This window comes from Megascapheus bottae, chromosome 1 (assembly GCF_031878675.1).
Source record: "Megascapheus bottae isolate mThoBot1 chromosome 1, mThoBot2.hap1, whole genome shotgun sequence".
In the NCBI taxonomy this organism is placed as follows: Eukaryota; Metazoa; Chordata; class Mammalia; order Rodentia; family Geomyidae; genus Megascapheus; species Megascapheus bottae.
The window spans coordinates 15,592,357-15,615,195 of NC_143509.1; the positions used below are offsets into that span (position 1 = coordinate 15,592,357).

Consider the following 22,839-nt stretch of genomic DNA (forward strand, 5'->3'; position numbering starts at 1 on the left):
CTTCATGCTTGTTGGTGGCTAATTAGAAATAACAGTCTCATTGATTCTTGCTGCCCGCGCTGGCTTTGAATCAGGGCTCTCAGATCTTCAGCCTCCTGAGGAGCAAACCATCGAGTAAAACAAAAGATTATTGAAACCTGAGCTTCGTAAGCCAGAGGTTAAAAATGAGAATGCATTTCACGCACCAGAGTCCAGTGGATTTTTCTTTATTCAAGTAAACATTTGGATTATAATGTATGATCGGGTCACCAGGGGCCATGTCCTGCCGTGGTGGCCTGGTGCAGCAGCCTCCCGGGCTCTTCTGGACTGACCGGGACTACACGCTGGCGTTCCACCGGTGGAACTCGGGGCTGCGGCCGTGCCCAGTCTTCCTCACACGCTGTACGCCTCCGGCCATTTTCTCCCACCCAGTTATCCTCCATCACTTACAAAAAACCCGCTCTAAAGCCAACCTATATTATAAAATTCACAGGCATCAGCAAGGCTGTTCATAGGAAGATACAATTATTATTACTATTATTGTTATTGTTACGTGTGAGGCTTGAACTCAGGGCCTGGGCTCTGTCCCTGAGATTTTTGTCTCAAGGCTAAAGTCCTCTGCCATGTGAGCCACAGCAGTACTTCTGGTTTTCTGGTGGTTAGTTGGAGGTACGAGTCTCACAGGCTATCTTGCCAAAGCTGGGTTTGAACTGTATACTCTGATCTCAGCCTCCTGGGAAGCTAGAATTATAGGGGTGAGCCACCAGTGTTTGACTTGAAGATAAACAGTAGGACTTAAAACTTCATCATTTTGTTCCTAATGTGGAAGAACTTATACAATTATTAAACAATAACACCTGATACCAACTATGCTGGGGCTTTATCACAGGGTGTACAGAACACACGGATTCAAAGCTTAACTCTCTTGGAATGTCAATATTCCACTGGAAATTGTGTTTATGTAGAAAACACAAGGCTGAGCTTCAACAAAGGACATATCATAGCTGATTTGGCATAAAGCAATTACGAGATCTTCTCACCAATAAAGTGCTTCATTAAAAAAACTTCCTTCTGCCACATGACTTAATTTGTCAAAGGCACAGAAATGTCTGTCTCACTGTTTGAAACATTACCTTCCTAAAGTCTGTTATTACTCATTTAAGTTTCATTCTGTTGCAAAGTTTACTGTTTTTTCACAGTAATTAAAACATGTATTTTCAGAATGTTTCATATTTACACCTTTGCCAGGAACACCGAGTTTGGTCCTGTCATTAGCTACTTGTGAAGCTGGTGGTGTGCTGCGAAGTACTGAGGACCAACACCTGCTACACGCCAGCCACAGTTAACAAGCAATCAAAGGATCCACAAAAAGGTGGGCAGGCTGGGGAAATCAATAAATTAAAAAAAATCAGAGTTTTCATTTTATAAAAAATAGTTTGAATAGTCTTATAAATTTTTAATGATTACAAAAGCAGAAAGTACACTTAAAATAGCTTCCCTCCCCCCCTTTTAAACACCTCTGTACAATGGGGTCATGGTCTCAGAAACAACAGCTAAGTTATGCTCCTGGAGGCTACATTCTCTTCTCTGCAAACTTGACATAAAATCAAACTGGCTAACAACCAGTGGGGTTCAACCTGTTATATAGTCAGTTCAGAGGATCGAGCGAGCTGCCTCGCCTTAGGTATACTATACCCAAATTTCAAGCACGGCTCAATGACAGGAGCCAAAATCAATACTTGGTCAAATGTCAGCACACTGGGCTGCAGCTGATCCTGCTTAGTCCCAGGAAAGTCATTACAGAGCCATTCCTGACCTTACGGAAACTTTAAAACACATTAACAAGTCAAGGAAAAAGTATGATAAAACAAAGACATCTCTATTTTCAACCATTTGGCATTTTTATATAGATTCCTTGTTTAAAATAATATTTTATCATTGTATGCACTGATTATCACAGCTCTCTGAACAAAACTAAGCCTAGTTACCTTCTATTGTGTCTGCCTGTCATGGCACATTAATTGTTCCTTTTGCACTTCCACGAAGATGGCTCTTCATCCTGTAACTTTTTAAATTTTGGACCAAGAAAGAACCACCAACCAAATCCAATAAAAACACAAATAATGGATTCCACGTAATAACCATCCAGAGCTGTAACACACGAGCCACCAAGTTTTCTGCAAAGCTATAAAAATAAAATGATAATGAATAATCCAGTTTCAAAATAAAAATACCCAGCAGTTATTCTACTTTGCAATTTAAGAGATTTGTCATGTTTATTAAAAACATTTCCTACTATGCTCATGTGTCCTAGTCTCTGCAATGATCTAAAACAATTTTGAGCTCTTGCCACAAGCAGTGTTTATTTTCAAAATGCAGTCCTTCCTGCTCTGAAATGAGGAAACCGACAATAATTCTGTTCTAGGAGATTCATGTTAATTCAAAATCATTTATGAACATGCCATACTTACCATTCAGTTTTGGCTACAATTATTACTAGAAAACCAACAGAATGTTCCCTTTCCTAGCTTTGTATTGTCTCTCTCTGTAAACTCATTGCCACACAGTGACCCTAAGGGAGGGGAGGGATTGGAGGGAGGGGATCCTCCTGTGCTGAGAAGCCCCTATAGTCACAGGGACAGAGGTGGATTCCTACAGCAGAAGCTACAGTAGGGGCATGTGAGGTAAGTGTGGAGTCAAGCTTGCTAACAGGAGCTCAACGTGAGCTGGTACTAAGGCACTCTCACCTCAACAGCATCAGGTGTCCGGCAGTTCTGGTTGGATGCTCCTACACACTCTTTCACTGTGAGGGGATCCACCAGCCACAGAGCCACCGTGGAAGGCCAGTTCCCTCCCAGGTTGGACACAGTATTCAGAAGGGTCATGTAGGTTCCTCCAATGAGTGGATCGCTAACCTTGGCATTGAAAGCCATTATGGAGACATACATGCTGTACAGCGTCACCTAGGGGCAAAATGAAAACCTTTAGCAGGGTGCTATCATCTGGTTACTCATGAAGCTGAGATCTGAGGATCCCAGTTCTTAAGCCAGACCAGGCAGGAAGGTCTGTGACTCTTTAATTCATGAAACTACAAACAAAAAGCCTGAAGTGGAGCTGTTGTTGCTCAAGTGACAGAGCACCAGCCCTGAGCCAAAGACACTCAGGGACAAAGCCCAGGCCTTGAATTTAAGCCCCAGTGCGCACACACGCATGCACTATGCGTGTACATGCACATACACACACACACACACACACACACACACACACACACACACACACACACACACACACACACACACACACACACACCAAAATCAAGAAACAAAGCTCAAAAGCTTTTGTTAGTATGATCAGGCTTATTTTTCAGTGATTGCTAGAAACCAGAACCAGGATGTCAGGCAGCAAGCAGGAGCTCTCCAGTTAGCTCTACCTCAGTTTCTGTAGTTGACTTATTAAAGGTATGATTCTAAATTATAAACCTCAAAATTAGTATTTAAGATCCTTTCTGAACTGAATTACACAAACATTCAGGAAGAACATACTATCAAGTTTTTATGGCAATACCAGGATGAGTAAGGAACAGTGCCTAAATAATTTATTGCATGCTAGAGAAACAGGGACATGGAATTATGACACATGCAATGAGTACTACAAATACAAGTATACATGTTGTATTACAAATAATGACAGTCCAGATCTACCGACTAGTCAAGGATATATATGACATATCTCTATATATGCCCCATATTCCTACTTGATATGTATGTAATTTAGATATAGTACAAAAAATGATACGTATACTTATAAAATGTGTATATTTGCATTTATGTACCTATGCTAGTTATATAAATACTCAGATAATCATGGAAGCATGAACATGCATATATATATGTATATATGTATATATATATATACCGAAAAAATAATATTCCAACATTCATCTGGCAATTGAAAGATTAAAACTTTAGCAGACCAGTCATGGCAGCACACACCTGAAACCCAGTACTAAAGAGAATTGAGACTGCATTACACAGTGAAACTTGGTCTCCCCGAAAACAAACACCACCAAGAAGAAATTAGCAAAACCTGTCTAAGTGCCAGCCATGAACTCCCTCTTAGGAAGCCACTAGAAACTCTGTTTTAAGTATACTCCTCACAACTTTCCAGGGGGTTCATGGAGAGGAGGCTGAAGGCCAAATGGAGTGGGCCATGACCTATCTAGATGTTCCCCAGGGCGAACAGGTCCCTAGAGACCAGGTATTTCCTAATGCCGGCTGGAGTAAGGAGCTGAGTTGTGGCCACACTGTTTCTCCCCTTCTGGCCTTGTACCTTTTCGTCATGAGCACACCCTGAGACCCTCCCTAATGAAATCTAAAGCTAAAAGAGTAATATTTGATCTACAATAGCAGCTTTTACCTGTTCCACGGACAGGTGTAGCCTAAATGCAAACACTTCTTTACTTTCTTGCATGGGCCAGTATTACCTAAGCATGTGAAAACAGAATTATCACCATGTTTATGGGCATAGAGCTGAGAGTATGGGCACAATGACTGTAAATACACAGTCAGTTGAGACCCACAGACACTTCCAAATGATTTCAACTGTATGCAAAACCTCCTCGGAGTAGCTGGTAGTTACTTTTATGTCCATTTAGAAGATGGTATATGCACACAGCTTTCAAAGTGTGCAGCCCATGTTCCATAGGAAATCCTAGCAACAGCTGCAGCTGTACCCAAGGACGCTGCCCTTCATGTCCACCCTGGGTCCTGAACAAGCCCCCTCCCTCAGCGGCGGCCTAGGCAAGGCCCTGTGGGTTCTGGCTCAGATGGTACAATGCTTGTCTAGAAAGCCCAAGGCTCTGATTTCAAACTGCAATAGTGCCAAAAAGAAAAGTGGAAAATTAGCTGGCCTTGGAAACAATTGTGAAATGTAACCAAGTTTTATTGAATGAAAAATTTTAAAAAAAAATGAATGAACAAGAAACTGTAACAGAACTCATTGTCAAAAGATGGAGACCAAAATTCCACACCAAATTTTATCCTCATTGTGAAATTAATGCTTAAATCTTTCCCCCCGCCCCAATTCTGGGGCTTGAACTCAGGGCCTTGGCACTGTTCTTGGGCTTTCTCAAGGTTAGTGCTCTACCACCTGAGTCACAGCACCACTTCTGGCTTTTTCTGCATATGTGGTACTGAGGAATCCAACCCCAGGGCTTCATGCATACTAGACTACACTCCTGGCATCAATGCTTAAATCTTACATGTGGTTATTTTCATAAGGCAGCTATAGAGAAGGACCGCTTACCTGGTGCAGGGCGTAGCTCAGCAACAGCGCGGCATAGTAATAGACTGGGAACCCGCCCTGGTGCTCCACCCTGGGTGTCCACCAGACCAACAGGGCATACTCCAGCCCGAGTAATAACCTACAGGGAAAGGAACCTAGAGTGACTGAGGGGAGGGGTGAGAGATGCCACTACACTGTCTTGCACAAGCTCCTGTTAAGCCAGTGTGTGTGTGTGTGTCCCACGCTAACCGCTCTTCTTAGGCCCCTTTCGTGTGTGTGTGTGTGTGTGTGTGTGTGTGTGTGTGTGTGTCCCACGCTAACCGCTCTTCTTAGGCCCCTTTCCTTCAGTTCTCTCTCCGTCCACCCATAATCTAGGCAGCTGGCATGACTGGGGACAGTGGGAGGCCCTGGGACTGAGGTCACCTCCGAATCCTCTGTGGCCACACCTCTTCCTTGCCCTCAGATAACCATGCACTTTCTCACCCGCACATCTCTCCGTTCCTTCGCCCTGCACTTACCTGTACGGCATGGCTTTGTAGAACACGTTCAGAGGCTGGGGGCCGGCAGTATACCTGCTGATGATCAGAGGCAGCACTATCTGCAGAGGAACCATTGGCACAGCCAGGAGGGCTAAGTGCTCCTTGGGCACGCCTTCTTCCACCAGCTTCAGCCCCGTCACTGCATCTGCTGCTGAAAATCCAATCTGCAACGGGAAACAAACCAGCACTCCGGAGAGTGTCCTCGCCAAGAACCTGGCCATCACGGAGGACAGGGGCTATCAAGTCCACAGGAACCTAGCTGTCACGAGGGACAGAGGCTATCAAGTCCGCAAGAACCTAGCTGTCACGAGGGACAGAGGCTATCAAGTCCGCAAGAGCACACTCTGCCTGAGCATTTCCTATTATGCAGTGAAAGCAACAGAAAATTTGACACGGCAGGAACTACCAGTGGCTCAAATAAAAGTTCAACTTCCACTTCAAAAAAGTCCAGTATAGACACTCACTTCTGTAATACCAGCTACTTAGGAGACCGAGATCTGAGGACTGCTGTTCAAAGCCAGCCTGGGCACTAAAGAATGTGAGACTCTTATCTCCAATTCATCACTAGAAAATGGGAAGTGAGGCTGTGGCTCAAAGGGTAGGATGGTAGCCTTGAGCGGAAGAGCTCAGGGACAGCCCAGGCCAGGAGCTCAAACCCCATGACCCACCAAAAAAACAGTACAGTGTGTTATTTAAACTAAATACTATTAAGCCCTCTCCCCCTCCACGTAAGAGCTCCCGTATTTTAAGTTTAAAAGAAAAGCTTTTAAGCTGGGTATTGGTGACTCAGGCTGAGATCTGAGAACCACAGTTTGAAGCCAGGAAAGTCTGTGAGACTTCCATTATCAATTAACCATCACAAAAAAAGGAGCTGTGTGCCTCAAGTGGTACAGCCAGGCTTCAGGGGGGAAAAAAAGCTAAAGCTGAGTAGGAGGCTTTTGAGTTCAATTTGTAGTACTGTCAAACCATTTTATGAATTTTAAACTTCCTAATTTCTTACTGAGCTTGGTTTTGTGAAGAGTATCCTGTTCTTTGGAATACATGGTTACGTTACTTATGGATAAAGGTACACACTGAACATCAATGACCCTGAAACATTTCAAAAGAGTAAAGCAAGCCAGCCGGATGGTGGCTCACGCCTGTAATCCTAGCTACTCAGGAGGCTGAGATCTGAGGATCAAGGATCAAGGCCAGCCCAGGCACAAAAGGACCTGAGACTCCTATCTCCAATTAACTGCTAGAAAATGGGAAGTGAGGCTTGGCTCAAGGGTAGGGCAGTAGCCTTGAGCCGAAGAGGTCAGGGACAGCGCCTAGGCCCAGGGGGTACGATGGTAGCCTTGAGCTGAAGAGCACAAGGATAGCACTCAGGCCAAGTTCAAGCCCCATGACCCACCAAAAACAAAAAAAAAGAGTAAAGCACACAGCTAAATGCTGTCAGTTAGACTCTAAAAGCCTATCTTGGAGGTCCTCTTGCTGGAAATTTTGCACCAAGTATGAAATTATTTCTTTCTTTTTATTTTTTTTGTCTGTAATGGGGCTTGAACTCTGGGCCTGGGTGCTGTCTGTAAGCTCTTCAGCTCCACTTCTGGTTTTCTGGTGGTGGTTAAAAGTGGAGATAAAAGTCTCACAGATTTTACTGCCCTGGCTGGCTTCAAACCAGGACCTTCAAATCCCAGCCTCCTAAGCTGCTAAGATTTCAGGTGTGAGTCACTGATGTCTGTCATCATTTAACATGTTAAACTTTAAAGTTGTACCGGTAACTCCAGAATTTTCACTTACATTTTATCCATTCTCTTGGTAAAAATGAGATATATAAACTGACTTCAACATTTACTCTTAAAAGGTTTACAGTAGGAGATTATTTGTAACACACACACACTTACACACATATCTAACAAAACACTTATAAAAGAGAATAAGTTCTTTTTAAAAGGTCTGGGAGTTTGGCCGAGTGGTTAAAGTGCTTGCCTAGCATGCACAAAGACCCGGGTTTGATTCCTTGGTACCACATATATAGAAAAAGCCGGAAGTGGTGCTGAGGCTCAAGTGGTAGAGTTCTAGCCTTGAGAAAGTCCAAGGACAATGCTCAGGCCCTGACCTCAAGCCCAGGACTGGCAAAAAAAAAAAAAAAAGGCATCTCTGAATATTCAAATGTCAACAAGTGTATGAAAATATTCTCCTCCTTTATAACCATCAGGAAAATTCACATCAACATCACGATAAATATATCAGTACATACCCAACAGAAATACTAAAATGAAAAACAAGATTTATGAATTTTCAAAGATATGAAGCAACACACATTGCTAGAGGCTGGAAAGTAGGACCCAGTTGGGTTCCTCACAATATAATTGGTAAGTCACCTGTGATCCAGTAACTCTACTCCTCTGTACTGGAAGTGTGCGCCCAGGCTCACCTCTGTCATAAACACGAGTGCTTGCAGCAGCACTATTCAGAGAGGCTAGTGTCTACTCACGCCACAGAATATGTTCATACTATGAGATGAGCAAAGTAACAATACAGATGTACTTCAAAGAGTGCTGAGCTGGGGGACACAGCGTCTGACCCAGAATCCATACATTCTAATAGCCAGGCAACAGAAGCATGCCTGTAGTCTCCCCTCCTTGGAGGCTGGGAGGGTCACTGGAGCAGAGAAGTTGTATATCCTTCTCAAAAACACAACAAAGACACACTGAACAGAGCTTCTACACAAAACTTTAACATGTTTTCTAGTGTCTTTTTATAATTAAAAAACATGAGCGCAATTAGGAATATGTGGGTGGGAAGAAATGAGGATAGGCAAGGAGTCAATCTGGTTAAAGTACAGTACATGTACTGTGAATTACGATGGTGAAACTCCTTTGAACAATTTACTTGCACACACGTGCGCGCGCACACCCACACACAAATGAAAAACAGTAATGTAAAGCAGATATGCTCAGGGTATGGCCAGTAGTGAGAGGGGGAAAGGGAATTCTTATGTACATGCATGGAAGTGGAATAGTGAAGCAGGGAATATTCATGTACACGTGTGAAAGCAGAATAATGACACTTGTTGAGATTTGGCTGGAAATGGGAGGGAGAGAGGAGGAAGAGTGCCTGGAGTGAGTCTCATCTAAGTAAAATTGGTGCATGTGTGGACATGGCAGAAGAGAATGAAGCCCTTTGTACAGCTGACCGTTGCTAAAACAATGGAGGGAAAATAAACACCAGCAAATTAAATAAGTAGAAAAATGGGTGAGATTACAATGAACTTAAATGCTATGGTTATTATATAGTTATTAAAAAAGCATTCTTTCAAACACTATTCAGTGAAATGGGAATATGTCTGGAATAATATTGTAAAAACAAGTGTATGTGTAAATAAGTGTCTATGAAATATATAAACATGTACTTGGGCACACAGGTAGAGGAGCAAAGGCAAGGCTCAGAAGAAATATGCCAAACATGCCCATAGTGTCCATTTCTAAGTGATGCGATTGCAAACTTGTCTTTTAGCATCACTTAAACTCCCCTCCTCTGTCAGAGGAATAAGAACTTTCTTCTTTTTTAATGGCACTGGGGTTTGAACTTAGGGCTTTGCACTTGCTATGTGGGTGCTCTGCCTCATCTCTAGCCAAAGAACACTCTACCAGAAATGAAAGTAGAAGCTATGTTCCCAGTAGGGCTGTTAAAGATCACTGTGAAGTGTTTATGCTGATTGGTCTAAACATACAAATGAAATCTCCATGAAGTACACATCACTGGAGCAGTAGCTTACTGTAAGTTAACCTTATCTTTCTTCTAGTACCACATCTCACATCTCATAATCTTTTTTTTTTTTTTTTTGCCAGTTCTGGTGCTTGAACTCAGGGCCTAGGCACTGCTCCTTGAGCTTTCTCAAGGCTGGCACTCTACCACTTGAACAACAGCACCACTTCCAGCTTTTTCTGTGTACATGGTAATACGGAATTGAATTCAGGGCTTTGTGCAAGCTAGGCAAGCACTCTACTACTAGGCCATGCTCCCGGCCTCATAAATGTAAAAGTGAGCCATCTTCATACAGAATAAGTTAGTAATTACTCATTTATTTTATGGCATATTTCAGTGTCTAAAAAAATAATTCAATGTCTGGTTGCTATTAGCTCATACTTGTAATCCTAGCTACTCAGGAGACTGAAATCTGAGGATTGTGGTTAAAAGCCAGCCCAGGCAGGTAAGTCCATGAGACTCTTATCTCCAATTAACCATAAAAAAACCCAGAAGCGGAGCTGTAGCTCAAATGTTAGAGTGTTAGCCCTGTAGTAAAAAGCTCAGGGATGGTGCCCAGCTGTGGCTTGAGTTTAAGTCCCAGGACTGGCACAAGCACATAAATATTTTAATGGGACTTTTCTGTTGCTGGCAGTACTAGGTTTTGAACTTGGCCTATGCTTGTTGCTAGGCAGTTGCTATTGAGCCACACACCTAGCACAATTTAGTGGATTTTTAAAAGCCCTTCTCAAGACATACACTTCCATATATTTGTAAATTATATTGTCATGGATAATGTTACCCTCCCAATATTATTAAGGTGTATTTTAATTAAGGTGTTCATTTCTATCCCAATCATTAATAACATTAATAAAATTTACATTTACTAGCACTTCTTCTGATGTGATTCTTTTCAAAATTCCAAGTCACTTTGCTTTCTTTCATCGCAATTTTATGTACGTTTAATAACATATATCGTTTTTCACTGCTGAATTCTAATGGTATAGGAAGGAAATTCTCTGAAGGACTGAGTTCGACAGAATTACACAAAGTTAGCAACTCTCATAGAATATTAAGTGTGCTCATAATTCTCTTACCTTCGAGGTTAGAATCAGAAGGCAAAACGCCAGGACTGCTGGCATCTTTATAATTGCAAAAAGCAGCTTATAGGTATCTGTGATGCCTTGCGTCTCTTCTTTCACTATTGGTAGTTCTCGGTTTTCTTTTTTCAGAAGGGCAACTAATGTCGTTGTGATTAAAAATACAGTTCCCCAGAAAAAAAGAAAATCTGAAATTAAGAAATTTTAAATCTGTAATTAATTTTTGAAATGAATAATTATTGGAAATACACAAGTTTCTCCAGGGACATGGGTGTTTATGTTTGAGGCATAGCAGACCTGACTGTTGACTATATTGACTCAAAACAGTGATACTTACCAAGGAAAAGGAAGGCTACAGACAGGTGGTGCATGACCATGCTGAATGAAACAAAAGCATAGCATGCCAGTTCAAAAGTGGGGGGGACGGGAGGTGATTTTCCAAGCACACAACATCCACCAGTCAGGTCACAGTTACACTCCCTGACTACTGCAGTACTTCAGCAACACAGACAATAAAGAACTCATCACTTCCAATCTGTTCAAGAATAATACTTCTTTTAGCACAGCAGCAGGTAAATGACTCCCCCGTGTCTGTAGGTGTGGACGGGCTGTTCTGGTGAGACAGAGCACGCCTTGGTGCCAACCGTCAGTAATCACATGCATGCCTTGTGCCACATACACCAGTACTTTACATGCACCATCATCACCTTTTCCACAACCCCACATGCTAGGCTTTCACTAATCTCACTCCAGATCAAACTGCCTTTAGGCATTAGCCACATTCTAAGTGGTAAGCTTGTGACCTGATGTCTAATGCCAAAGCCTCGACCTTGTTAATTTCCCTGAACACTGTATCCTAACTAGCAACTAGCCACTACACAGTGCTGAAGACCTCCTGTCACCTTCTGATCTGTATAGAAACATGACTTGGCTAGAAACACCCTACAGATGCCATCTTTTTCTTTCTTTCCCTTCCCTCCAGCTTCCCTCCCATTTCACATCCCTCTCCTCTTTTCCTACTCCCCTCCCTCTCCACTCCGGTCTTTCTCCTGTCTGTCCTCTCTTCCCCCACCAGCTGGGTGCTGGTGACTTGCAGCTGTAATCCTAGTTATTCAAGAGACTGAGATCAAGGATTGCAATTCCATTTGAAGCCAGACAGGGTAGAAAAGACCTAACGATTCTTTTATCTCTAATTAACCAGCAAAAGGCTGGAAGTAGAACTGTGGCTCAACTGGAAGAACGCCAAGTAAGTAAGGGTATGAGGCGCTCTGTCTAAGCCCCAGTGCTGACGCAGATTTTTGTTGTTGTTTTGGGTTCTGGAGCTTGAACTCTGGGCCTGGGCGCTATCTCTGAGCTTTTCAGCTCAAGGCTAGCACTTTACCATTTTGAGACACAACGCCACTTCTGGTTTTCTAGTGGTTACTTGGGGATAAGAGTCTCACAGACTTTTATGCCTGGGCTGGCTTGGTACCATAATCCTCAGATCTCAGCCTCCTGAGTAGTTAGGATTACAGGCCACCGGTGCATGGCAGAATTTTTTTAAGAAGAAAAAAAAATCTATAAACTCAAATGTCCAGATCTCTCCTCTCCTCTTTTCCATGTTTTAGCAGGATATAATTGCACCTAAGCTCACATCTGATGCTTGCTATCTTAGCTGATATTTCTTTTTTCTTATTTTCTTTTTTTTTTTTTTTTTTTTGCCAGTCCTGGGGACTGAACTCCAGGCCTGAACACTGCCCTTGGGCTTTCCTCAAGGCTAGAACTCTACCACTTTAGCCACAGCACCACTCCTGGTTTTTCTCTGTATGTGGTACCAAGGAATCTAACCTGGGTCTTATTGCATGCTAGGCAAGCACTCTACCATTGGGCTAAACTCCCAACCCCTCAGCTGATGTTTCTTTTTTATTTTTTTGGCCAGTCCTGGGCTTGAGCTCAGGGCCTGAGCACTGTCCTTGGACTTTCTCAAGGCTAGAGCTCTACCACTTGAGCTTCAGCACCACTATTGCCCTCTTTTTACTCTGTATGTGGTACCGAGGAATCGAACCCGGGCCTCCGTGCATGCTAGGCAAGCACTCTACCACTAGGCCAAACTCCCGGTCCCTCAGCTGATGTTTCTAATCATTATAGTTATCAGTGCTTCTCAGTTGCCATTCAAAAGCTGGGTCTGGCCTAATGACATATTTTATACGGATCTAACTAGCATTTTTAAACTGGGGAAATAAACAAGAAAAGAATTACTATCTCCTCCAGAGTATATGAAGGCCTAGCAGTCTTGAAATCCCTCGAGAAAACAATTTATTAGAATAGAAGCTCCTTGCTATCTACATCATAAACTATGAGTTTCTTGGGAGCAGAAAATTCCCAGATTTAAATTAATCATAACACTTATGATCTTATTGCCAAATAGGCGTTCAGAAGTCAAAAAGTAGGCCTAGAGCATTTAAAAAATTAAAACAAGAAAGCTTTAAATCACCAATTCTGGAAATACAGCACTCTTGGAGTGAGCTGATGTTTTTTAGACATCAGGAGTCACAACACAATACTTTTTCTCTGGTAAGAAAGAGAAAAAGACAGAGACAGAGGGACAGATAAAGAAGGGAGGGAGGGAGAACAAGAGGGAAACAGAGAATGGTCAGAAGGGAGGGAGGGTTAGAGAAAGAGGGAAAGGGAAAAAGAAAGCAAAAAAGAAAGAAAAAGAAAGTCAGCATGCCTTATGTCTAGGTTACAAGGGCTTTCTTGAAGTTTTTCCCAATTTCCTGCCAAACATATGAACATTAGTTCAGGAATTAGAAACACTTCAACTACAAGTCTACCTCTACCTGTCACTTGACCTCAGTTCCTTATCTCTAAAGAATGAAAAAAAGAAACAGATATATGATCCTTTCAAGTAAAAACCTTTATTTTCTCATCTTTCTGTTCTTTTGGGTTTATCATTTCTTGTGCCTTAGAAGATCTCTTTTCTAGGCCAGGAGCATTGCCTAGTGGTAGAGTGCTTGCCTGGCATGCATGAAACCCTGGGTTTGATTCTTCAGTACTATATACACAGAAAAAGGTGGAAGTGGTGCTGTGTCTCAAATGGAAGAGCTCTAGCCTTGAGAAAGCCCAAGGACAGTCCTCAGGCCCTGAGTTCAAGCCTCAGGACTGGCAGAAAAAAAAAATGGCTTTTCTAGAAGAGCTTAGAGAAGACTCTTTAGAACAGAAAAGGTCCATTTCTGAGTTTTGAACTGTAAGTATGAAAGGACCAACTACTGTGTAATTAAGTCTTTGTTCTAAGGGTGTCAGCCCTCATCCTATCCTCTTGCGCAAAATTTCTCCCTTCTAGGTGTCAAAGAACTTCTCAGTACACTCCATCTCTACTTACTGGCAACACTCAAAACAGTGCTAACCCTAGAGTACACTTGAAATTTAAAAAGTCATGGGCCCTCTCAGATTTTCTTCCTTTCCTATCCCTCTCTCCTTTTCTTTTCAAATAGAGTTCATACCTCTTCTTGATAAAAATCCCTCACAACCATTGGTCAGGATTTGGGACTTAGGCTCAATCTTCAATGAGCATTTGCCAAACATGCAAGAATGCTGTTCAATCCCAGGCAAACTTGCAGTCATCAATATGATATGTATAATCATTAAAAGGAAACTAGAAAACAGTCTTTTACCCAAGTGCCAGGGCCTGGCATATGTTAGGCAAGTCTACACTGCCAACCCTAAGAACTCTTTAACTTAACCAAAATGTTTAAATCAAAAACAGAAGTCTACTGTCTACAGACACAGAGTTAAAGTTTAAAAAGCAGTTGTTAGAATGTCCTGAAGAACAAAGTTCAAATTTCGCACTTATTCAAACAGATATACAAAAGAACAGGTTAGTCTTAATAAAATTCTCACAAATAACGTCAAATGCTATCTAAAATGAGGATTGTTTACTCTCACTCAGGCAGTCAATGGCTGGCAACTTTCTGCTCCCTTGAAACGCCCATCTCTCTACTTCTTGTCTTCAGGTCTGCCCTATTCAGAGGTGGCCTTTATAGCCCTGTCACTCAGCCAACTCTGATTCACGTTTGAATGAACTGGCCCTGTGCCTTCACCCAATGGCGAGATGAGGACACCTGGCACAGGGATAAGAAGAGCCAAGAAAGTAGGACATGAGAATCAACCCACCAGCACCCAAGAGATCAGGAGAACCACATGAGCCGCACTTTTCCCCCTGCCCAAATGTACATCTATGTATTCCACGAATACCAGTGGATCTCTGGCTCAATTTTTTTAATTTTATCGGTTGCCACTTCCTGTCCATTGACAGATCAATAACGACTGCTCTTAGGTAGTTCTCTGGCTTTCCTGACACTCTGGTTTTAACTTCCTTTTTAACCCAAATCACAAAACATACTTCGAGCCACCCACCCCAAAGATTCCCAGTATGGGCTTCCCATAATGTCACCAAGAGCAGCGTTTCGTGTCTATACACTACCTGAAAGAGTAACGATTCCCTGGGGCTGAGGCTGAAACCGCAAATATTTGTTACAAAAGTCAGCAGATTCCAGGGCCAAAAACAAAACATTGCCCAGAAAGTAGCCTGCGGTTTGGCCCACCGAATTACAAGTGGAAGCGTACCCCACATTTTCCCGGGATAGCATGGTTAACGCCCAACCGTCCACAGCGATGTCCTGCGTGGCGGCCAGGAATTCAAACAGAAAGAATGTCACCGTGAGCGCCACCACGTCGGGAGTCCGGCCGTCGGTATTCCCCAGTAAACGGTCCACTTGCGTGGACAGATAGATCATGAAGAGTCCTAGTATGTACTGGGTAGGCACCAGCCACGATTTGCGACGACCGAAGCTCTTAAAGTAGACTGCATCGACCAAGGGCGCCCAGAGCAACTTGAGGCTGAAAGGCCAGAAGACGAAGCTGAAAAAGGCTTGGTCCGTGTAGCTGACGTTTTTGCTCTGCAGGATGAGTGGGACGCTGCCCGCCAGGCCCAGGGGGATGCCCTGCAGCACGTACAGCAGCAGCAGCAGCAAGATGCTGCCCAGCTCCGCGCGGTAGCTCCGAGGGCCCTTCGGTGAGTCCCCGGGACCCGCGTCCCGCAAAAGGGCTTCTCGGTCTCCTTCCCCGCCCACCGCATCCAGTTGGCCATCGTCCCAGCTGCCCGGCGGCAGGGGGCCGCTCTTCACTTCTGGACAGTGGTTCAAAGTCCCCGGCCGCCGCTGCCGGCTGCTGTCCTTGTGAGAGACGGTGGGCGACATGTCAGGGACGACGCAGAGCCCCACTGGGGGAGGCCCGGGGACGGGCGTCTTGGCTCCGTCTGGTCCCGAGTCTCAGGCAGCCGCGCTGGACCGGGGTCTCGGGGCCTAAGACGACGACCAGGCGGGGCTCAAGGCGACCAGGAGGGCCCGCGGAGGGGGCCGGTCCCCGGCCGATGGCCCCGACGAGCAGCTTCGGGGAGGCAGAAGGGATCGCAGGGCAGCCGCACCGGGCTCGGGGCTGCGGGAGGGGGCCGTGGTGTCGCGATGGAAACGGGCTCTGGGGTGCGGCAGGACGGAACGGCCAGCCTCCCGCCCTCCGCGAGCCCGGGCCGGTGCCGCGGCGACAAAGAACACTTTCTCCCCAGGACTCCGGAGGCGCCAGCTGACTTCCTGTCCGGCGCTTCAGGAAGTGGTCCTAGGCTGAAATCCGTCCTCGTCCCGTTTAGAGCCAGCCAATCAGGACACGCTCCGGCGGTGCATCTCAGAGTTAGCCAATCAGGATACGAACCGGCGGCTGAGGGGCGGAGCCACACTCCTCCGGAACCCTGGTTCGAGGAGGCTCGGAACCCTGGGGAGGATTCACACCGGAGTACCATACCTGAGCGTGCGGAATCGGCGCCGCGCGCGCTCGGGCTCTGTTAGCGCATGCGCCAGCCTGGATCGCGTGGGCCTTGGGGATTGGATCAGCGCTACGTGTAACTGCGCTTGCGCGGGCCGCGTCTACCGTCACGCCAGGCATAGGGCTTCCTAGCTGCAGGCCCAGCTGCTCCTTGGCACCCAGGTGCCGGGCTCTCACCTCCAATCAACCTGCACAAAGCACGAACTGGAGCTGCGGCCCACGTGGTACAGCGCCCTCCTTGAGCGAAAGAGCGCAAAGCCACCATCTGAACCCTGAGTTCAAGTCCCGGGAGAGGCGCGTGCCTGCGCATGCGCGCCGAGCCCCCCCCCCCACTTCACAGCGACTAGGTGAAAGTGGAGATGAGGATGTGAAAAGCAAGTTTCAACCTTAGTTATTACAAGTCTGTTGTGCAGTGATAATACATTTAATACTATTAAATGACGAAGTGGCAGGAGGCCTCACGTTTAACACTTAGCAATGAAAGAGAAGGAAGATCAGGACAATTTTCTGCCTTAAAATCTGCCCACCACTACTGCCTGTGATACCTGCAGTCCTAGCTACTTAGCAGGCCGAGATCTTATAGTCACAGTTTGAAGCTAGCGGGAGAAATTAAGTCTGCAAGACTCTTAACCACCCTATCTCACTGGCCCTAATTTCTTGTGAGTAAGAGCATCCAACCTCCTTCACTATGCTCATAGGTTGTTTAGAATAAGGTGAGTTTTGGCAGCGTTGTCTCACTTAGGCTTTTTCATATCAGAACTAGATCCTGACATTGTGAACCCATAGATGTGACTGAGTTCTAACATTTATTTAATACTTTGCTAAGGGAAAGTTTTTATCTGGGCCTGGAGGCTTGAATTTAGGGCCTGAACTCAGCCCCTTAGATTTTTTGCTCAAGGCTGTTCTCTATTAACTGAACCATACCTCTGCTTCTGCCTTTTTGGTAGTTAATTGGAGATAAGAGTCTCAAAGACTTTTTCCTACCTGGCCTGGATTTGAGCTGCGATCATCCTGAGTAGCTAGGATTATAGGCTTGAGCCACCGGCGCCAACTCCAAGTAACTTCTCAATTTTGATTTGGGCCTGCGTTACTCAAATCCAAGGTAACATGTCTGGGTGAGGGACCTCTATCCCTCTCAAAACACTCCTTGACATAGAAAATAATAAAAGTGCTTCTTGTTGTAGGAAATAACAAAAACACTCCTTGTTGTAGAAAAGGTTCAGCCCCAGTGCCTGGCCCAGCAGCAGCTTCCAAACTCTCTTCTTTTGAAAATATCCTGTGCCAAAGTGTCACCGGATGTAGGTGAGCATGTGTGAAGTTTCCCTCTAAAAACAGGGACTCTTCATTTAGGGTCTTTGAATTTAATAACAGAATAATTCCTGGACAAGTTCCCATGGTAAGAAAATTTGGCAGAGCTTTATTGAGTAAGTTAGCAAGCAAACAAGCAGAAGACAAATACACACACTCTAACAGTGCCGATGCTGTAGAGTGCCTTGGCTGTAAGGGGAACTCATGGTAAAGGGGGCAGGGGTCTGAGTTCAAAATCATGCAAAGATAGGTTCTTGTTTTTTCATTCCTGGTGTTTGAACTCAGGGCCTGAGCACTGTTCTTGGGTTTTTCTCATGGCTAGAGTTCTGTCACAAGCAATAGCACCACTTCTGGCCTTTTCTATGTATATGTGGTACCGAGGAATTGAACCCTGTTTTTTGTGCATGTTAGGCAAGCACTCTACCACTAGGTATTATTGAGCACTACTCTAGGTATTATTGAGTTTCTGGACGATTGGGGCATTCCTTCCAGGCAAGCATACCTCCTGCCACAACACAGATCTTACTCTTGAGGAAAGGAAGGTGTCCAGTTGTGTACATTTGGTTAGGTGGCTACTTAAGGTCTACTTAAGATTTAAGGGAGCATTTCTCTCAGGAAGGCATTACATCCTGCCTGTCAGGGATTAATCAAGAATTAAGAGTGAGAAATGCATCTCGCAGGAAGAAATGCATCCTGTTGTCTCTCTTTTAAGCAAAGAGTGCGTCTTTGTTTCTAAGTGTCATGTTTGTGTGTTGCCTTCACTTGACCTCACTTTCCTCAGTTTATTCGGACTCTTTTTTCCCTTAATCTTAAGGGAAATAGCTGAATGAGCATCTCCTGTATTTGTTATAGGCTTACCATATATCATTTTCCACTAGTCTATCCAGCCTCAATAGAACTTTTTGTTTCTTTTCAAAATTCCAGTCCCGGGGTTTAAACTTAGGGCCTGGGCGCTGTCTTCTGAGCCTCTCTGGGCTCAAGGCTAGCACTCTACCACTTGAGCCACAGCGCCACTTGGGCCTTTTCTGTGTATGTGGTACCGAGAAATCGAACCCAGGGCTTCGAGCACTTTACGGGCCTAAGGGATCGAATCTCACCCCGGTGCCCTTCAGCCACATGCAAACTTTCCTAAACTAAAAGCATGGGCTACGACCTAGAGTAACCTCCGTCGGGGCCTAGCTCCGCCTAAGCATTCAGGAGCCCGGCCCCGACGAACGTCCAGCAGGCACAGGTGCAGCCCCAGGATTTCGCTTTGACCCTTGTGCAGGCGTCCCGCACGTCGGCCTCGCGGCGGGGGCGGGGCCGTCACTCACGGCCGCATCGCCCGCCCGCAGCTCCCGGGCACCGGACGCGGAGCCTGGAGGCCTTGAGTTTCTGCGCGTGGGGGCGTGGCCTAGAGGTGGGGGCGTGGCCTGGCTCTTGGGGCGAGACTTCCACTCTTGCCCCTCCTCGAGGGCGTGTCACCGGGGGCATGGACTTGAGATGGGGGCAGAAAGTTCTGGGGGTAAGACCGTCACTCGTAGTCCTCCCCGGAGGGCGCTCGACCGTGCAGGTTGTAAGGCCCCGCCCGAGGCTGCGGGTTTTCGTTACTGGGGTCGTGGTCTGGAAGTGGGTGAGGGCGTGGCTTTCGCTCGGAAGTGACCCGAAGGCGGGTCGCTCCGCCGTATTGGCTCTGTGCGGCTCCGCCCCGCAGGGGCGGGGCCAAGGCGCGAGGCCGCGAGTTTCCGTTCCTAGGGGCGTGGTCTTCGCTCGGACCCCTCCCCTGAGGGCGGGCCGCTGGCCGCGCGGTCCGCGCTAGGCTCCGCCCCGGGGCGGAAGCGGGGGGCGGCGGCAGGGGCGGGAGCAAGCGCGCGCGGCCGGTCTTCCCTTCTCTCCCGCGGCCGCGCTGAGGCCGCCGCTCGCCGCTGCTTGTGGGTTCGACCCCTCACGGCTGGCTGGCTCCTCTGCGCGCCTAGTCGCTCGGCGCCCTGACCAGGCCTCGGCCCTCAGCGCCAGCCTCCCGCACCTTCCCTTCCCGTCCGGCCCCGGGCTCGGGCCGCCGCGGCCTCGATGGCTCTGTGCAACGGAGACTCCAAGGTCAGTGCCCCGAGGGTCTGGGCCTCGCCGCCCGGCGGCCGCGGCCCGGACCCTCTCCCCGCCGCTCGGGGTCCCCCGGCCAGTGGGCTTTGTTGATTGTGTCCGTAGTCTGCGCTGCGTCGGCCTCGCCGAGCCGCCGGCCCCGCTCTCCCCCTGTGCGGGTGCGGGTCCCGGGGGTGCGCGGGGCTCCCTGCCCTCCCGCTGCCCCCCGTGGCGGGGACTCGGGGCCGTAGAGTCCGTCCGGATGTGGGGGGCCGCCGTGGGCACCCCGGGCCTCTGGAGTCGGCCTCGAGGGACCGTTGTGGGGACCCTGGGCCGTGGGGGGCCGTCGTGGGGACCTCAGACCGCCGCGGTCGGCCGGCCTCGGCTTCCCGCCCGCCCTCGGCGAGGACGCCCAGGCCGGTGCGTGCCGTCGGGCCTCCGGGGCCGGCCGGTGTCGTTCCCTGCGTCCCGCGGCGTCGGCGGAGGCGGAACACGTCCGGCCTCTGCTCCCACCCTGCGGGCCCCGTTTCCCGCCCTCGGGGCCCCGCGCCCCGAGCCACAGCCTGCGCCCCAGGACTGCGGGGAAGCGACGCCCGGCGGGGGCAGCCCCTCCGCCCTTCAGCTTCGCGGGTCTGGGTCCTCCGGGTCCGGCCTGGAAGTGGGCCCTGGGCCTGGCCCGGAATTTACCTGGGCTTCCCCGCGTCCGCGGTGGGCGAGAGACGGCAGTTAGGAAGCAGATCTACCTGACCAGGTGCTGTACTTAGAAACCGCTTGCTCAGACTTCGTGGGTTCTCCACTCATGAGCGGCAATCGCCATTCGCGTCGCAGTTTTAATACTTGGACCACAGAGGCGCCTCTTAGTGGGTCCTTTCTGGGAAATAGCTGCTTAATACTTAGCGCTCCTTCAGGATTATTCACTCAACAAGTGAGTGAAGAGTCTGAGTTGTTGCTGCACTCTATGTATGTATGTATGTATGTATGTATACATGTATTTATTCATTTATTTTTGTGAGTCATGGGGCTTGAAACTCGGCCTGGATGCTGTTCCTGAGCTCTTCGGAGCTCTTCAGCTTAAGGCTACCACCTGACCCCCTGGGTGCTGTCCTTGAGCCAAGCCCCACTTCCCGTTTTCTAGATGTTAATTGAAGAACCTTGATCCTCAGATCTCAGCCTCCTGAGTAGCTAGGATTACAGGTGTGAGCCACCGGTGCCTGGCTAATACATATTAATATTAGTGAGATTTGTCCTTTGCCTAAAGGCTTGGTCACTAGCATGACAGATCTCCTGTGTGTATCGGTGTTGTCACAGATGACAAGATTGCATTATTTTTTGTGGTCAAATAGTATTTTATTATGTATATATACCACTTCCCCTTTGTCTACCCATCAATGGATAGACGCTTAAGTTTCACATTCCTGGTCCCTGTGAGTGATGCTGCCATTAGCATGGGGGTGCAAAAGTCTTCATCATACTTTGCCCTCCTTTGACTCTGTGCTCAGTAGCGCAAGAGCCCACTCTTCCATAATGCTGTATCAGTTTATTCATCCCCTCACCCCATGTACAGTAGTTTCCTTTCCTCACATATCCTTTCCAGTGCTTTTTTTTTGCCAGTCTTACGCTTTGAACTCCAGGCCTGAGTACTGTCCTTGGGCTTTTCTCAAGGCTAGAGCTCTACCACTTGAGCCACAGCACCATTTCCAGCTTTCTTTCTACTATAGATGTGGTACCCAGGAATAGAACCTGAGTCTTCGTGCATGCTAAGCTAGCACTCTTACCAAACTCCTGCCCCTTTCCAGTGCTTTTTTGCATTAGTCTTTTGGATAAGAACAGTTCTTACTGCAGTGAGATGATAGCTTTTTGAGGTTTTGATTTGCTTTCTTGATTAGTGATGTCAGACATGTTTTCTTTATGGCGTCTAGTATATTTTGAGAAATACCTATTTAGAAATATCTATTGTAAATAGTAACTAAGTGGGATTGCATTTTGCATTTGTTTCAGATAACTGACCATTGGCATATAGTATTGTTCCTAATTTTTTTTTTTTTTGCCAGTCCTGGGGCTTGAACCCAGGGGCTTGGGCACTGTCCTTGAGCTTCTTTTGCTCCAGACAAGCACACTGCCACTTGAGCCACAGCACCGCTTCCAGCCTTTTCTGTGTATGTGGTATTGAGGAATCAAACCCAGGGCTTCATGCATGCTAGGTGAGCACTCTACCACTAGGCCACATCCCTAGCTCTATTGCTCCTGGTTTTGGTGCCCATCCCCATTCCTGGTCTCCAACAACCCCCTGGGCACATGCTTAACGTGTTTTGTCCGAATTATCTTTCCTTTTCCTTTCCTATTTGGTATCCTGACAACACAGCTCTTTGGCTAGTGCTCTACCAACTGAGCTATGCCTCCAACTACTGTCCTGTATTACTACCTATAAATGTCTATTTCTTTCTAATAGGTTTTTGTTATTTTAAGTATTTGGTTTTTGGAGTTTCTTATATGTGCTGCATCTGAACTCTTGTTAGATGGTTCTTGCTCTTGTTTTGTAGGTTGTTCACTGAGATTGTCTTTTGTTTTGTTTTTTTGCTATGCAGAACATTTTAGTTTGAAATTCCACTTGTTTGTTTTGCTTTTGATTCCAGTGCTTTTGGTTCTTGTCCAAGAATATCCTCACCACCCCAGTGCTCCGAAGCTTTCTTCTTTCTTGGTGTTCTTTTAGCAGCTTCAGTTTCAGGTCTAACCCATTTTGAGTTGATGGTTTTAACTGGCAAGAGATGGCAGCCAATTTCATGCTACTCATGTGCGTATACAGTTTTCCCAGTACCAATTACTAAAGGCTTTTATCCAGTGAGTCTTCTAAAAATAAAATCAATTGGCTGTAAGTGCATGAATGTACTTCTAGGCTTTCTATTCTGTTTTTGTGGCCTGTGTGCCTGTTTTTATGCCCATACATGCAGTTGTGAGTCTGATAACTTTGTAGTATACTTTAAAATAGG

The 22,839-nt window shown here is 46.5% G+C and overlaps 2 protein-coding genes across 5 annotated transcripts in view; one reads left to right on the top strand and one right to left on the bottom strand.

Moving 5' to 3' along the window:
* Positions 1-190: 190 nt before the first annotated feature.
* On the bottom strand, positions 191-16,261 carry Slc33a1 (solute carrier family 33 member 1). 3 transcript variants are annotated; one of them, XM_090337965.1, is made up of 6 exons: positions 15,093-16,261; positions 10,628-10,818; positions 5,781-5,965; positions 5,284-5,401; positions 2,727-2,942; positions 191-2,164 (listed from the first exon to the last, which is right to left on the bottom strand). In XM_090337965.1, the coding sequence occupies exons 1-6, from the start codon at positions 15,865-15,867 to the stop codon at positions 1,997-1,999; spliced, it is 1,653 nt and encodes a 550-aa protein (XP_090194091.1). In that variant the 5' UTR covers positions 15,868-16,261; the 3' UTR covers positions 191-1,996. The 3 variants fall into 3 exon arrangements, with proteins under 3 accessions (XP_090194091.1, XP_090194108.1, XP_090194099.1); XM_090337982.1 differs by lacking the exon at positions 10,628-10,818 and having other exon boundaries at positions 15,093-15,341; XM_090337973.1 differs by lacking the exons at positions 5,284-5,401; positions 10,628-10,818.
* A 2,973-nt stretch (positions 16,262-19,234) lies between these two features.
* Gmps (guanosine monophosphate synthase) overlaps positions 19,235-22,839 on the top strand; it is a 30,005-nt gene continuing 26,400 nt past the window's right edge. Inside the window, exon 1 of one of the 2 annotated variants that reach the window (XM_090337994.1) lies at positions 19,235-19,298. In XM_090337994.1, the coding sequence (XP_090194120.1) occupies positions 19,266-19,298 (33 nt within the window). In that variant the 5' untranslated portion in view covers positions 19,235-19,265. Of the gene's footprint in view, positions 19,299-19,676; positions 19,871-22,839 lie in introns of those variants that run through there. The other variant, XM_090338002.1, reaches the window with a different exon arrangement.

What these genes read in the sequence shown, in the direction of transcription:
- Slc33a1 (XM_090337965.1), bottom strand. Translation starts at nt 15,867, where the DNA reads ATGTCGCCCACCGTCTCTCACAAGGACAGCAGCCGGCAGCGGCGGCCG. An exon ending in GGGAATCGTTACTCTTTCAG is followed by an intron (nt 10,819 to 15,092) that starts GTAGTGTATAGA and finishes TCTTAATTTCAG; the next exon opens with ATTTTCTTTTTTTCTGGGGA. An exon ending in TTCTGATTCTAACCTCGAAG is followed by an intron (nt 5,966 to 10,627) that starts GTAAGAGAATTA and finishes TTCCCGTTGCAG; the next exon opens with ATTGGATTTTCAGCAGCAGA.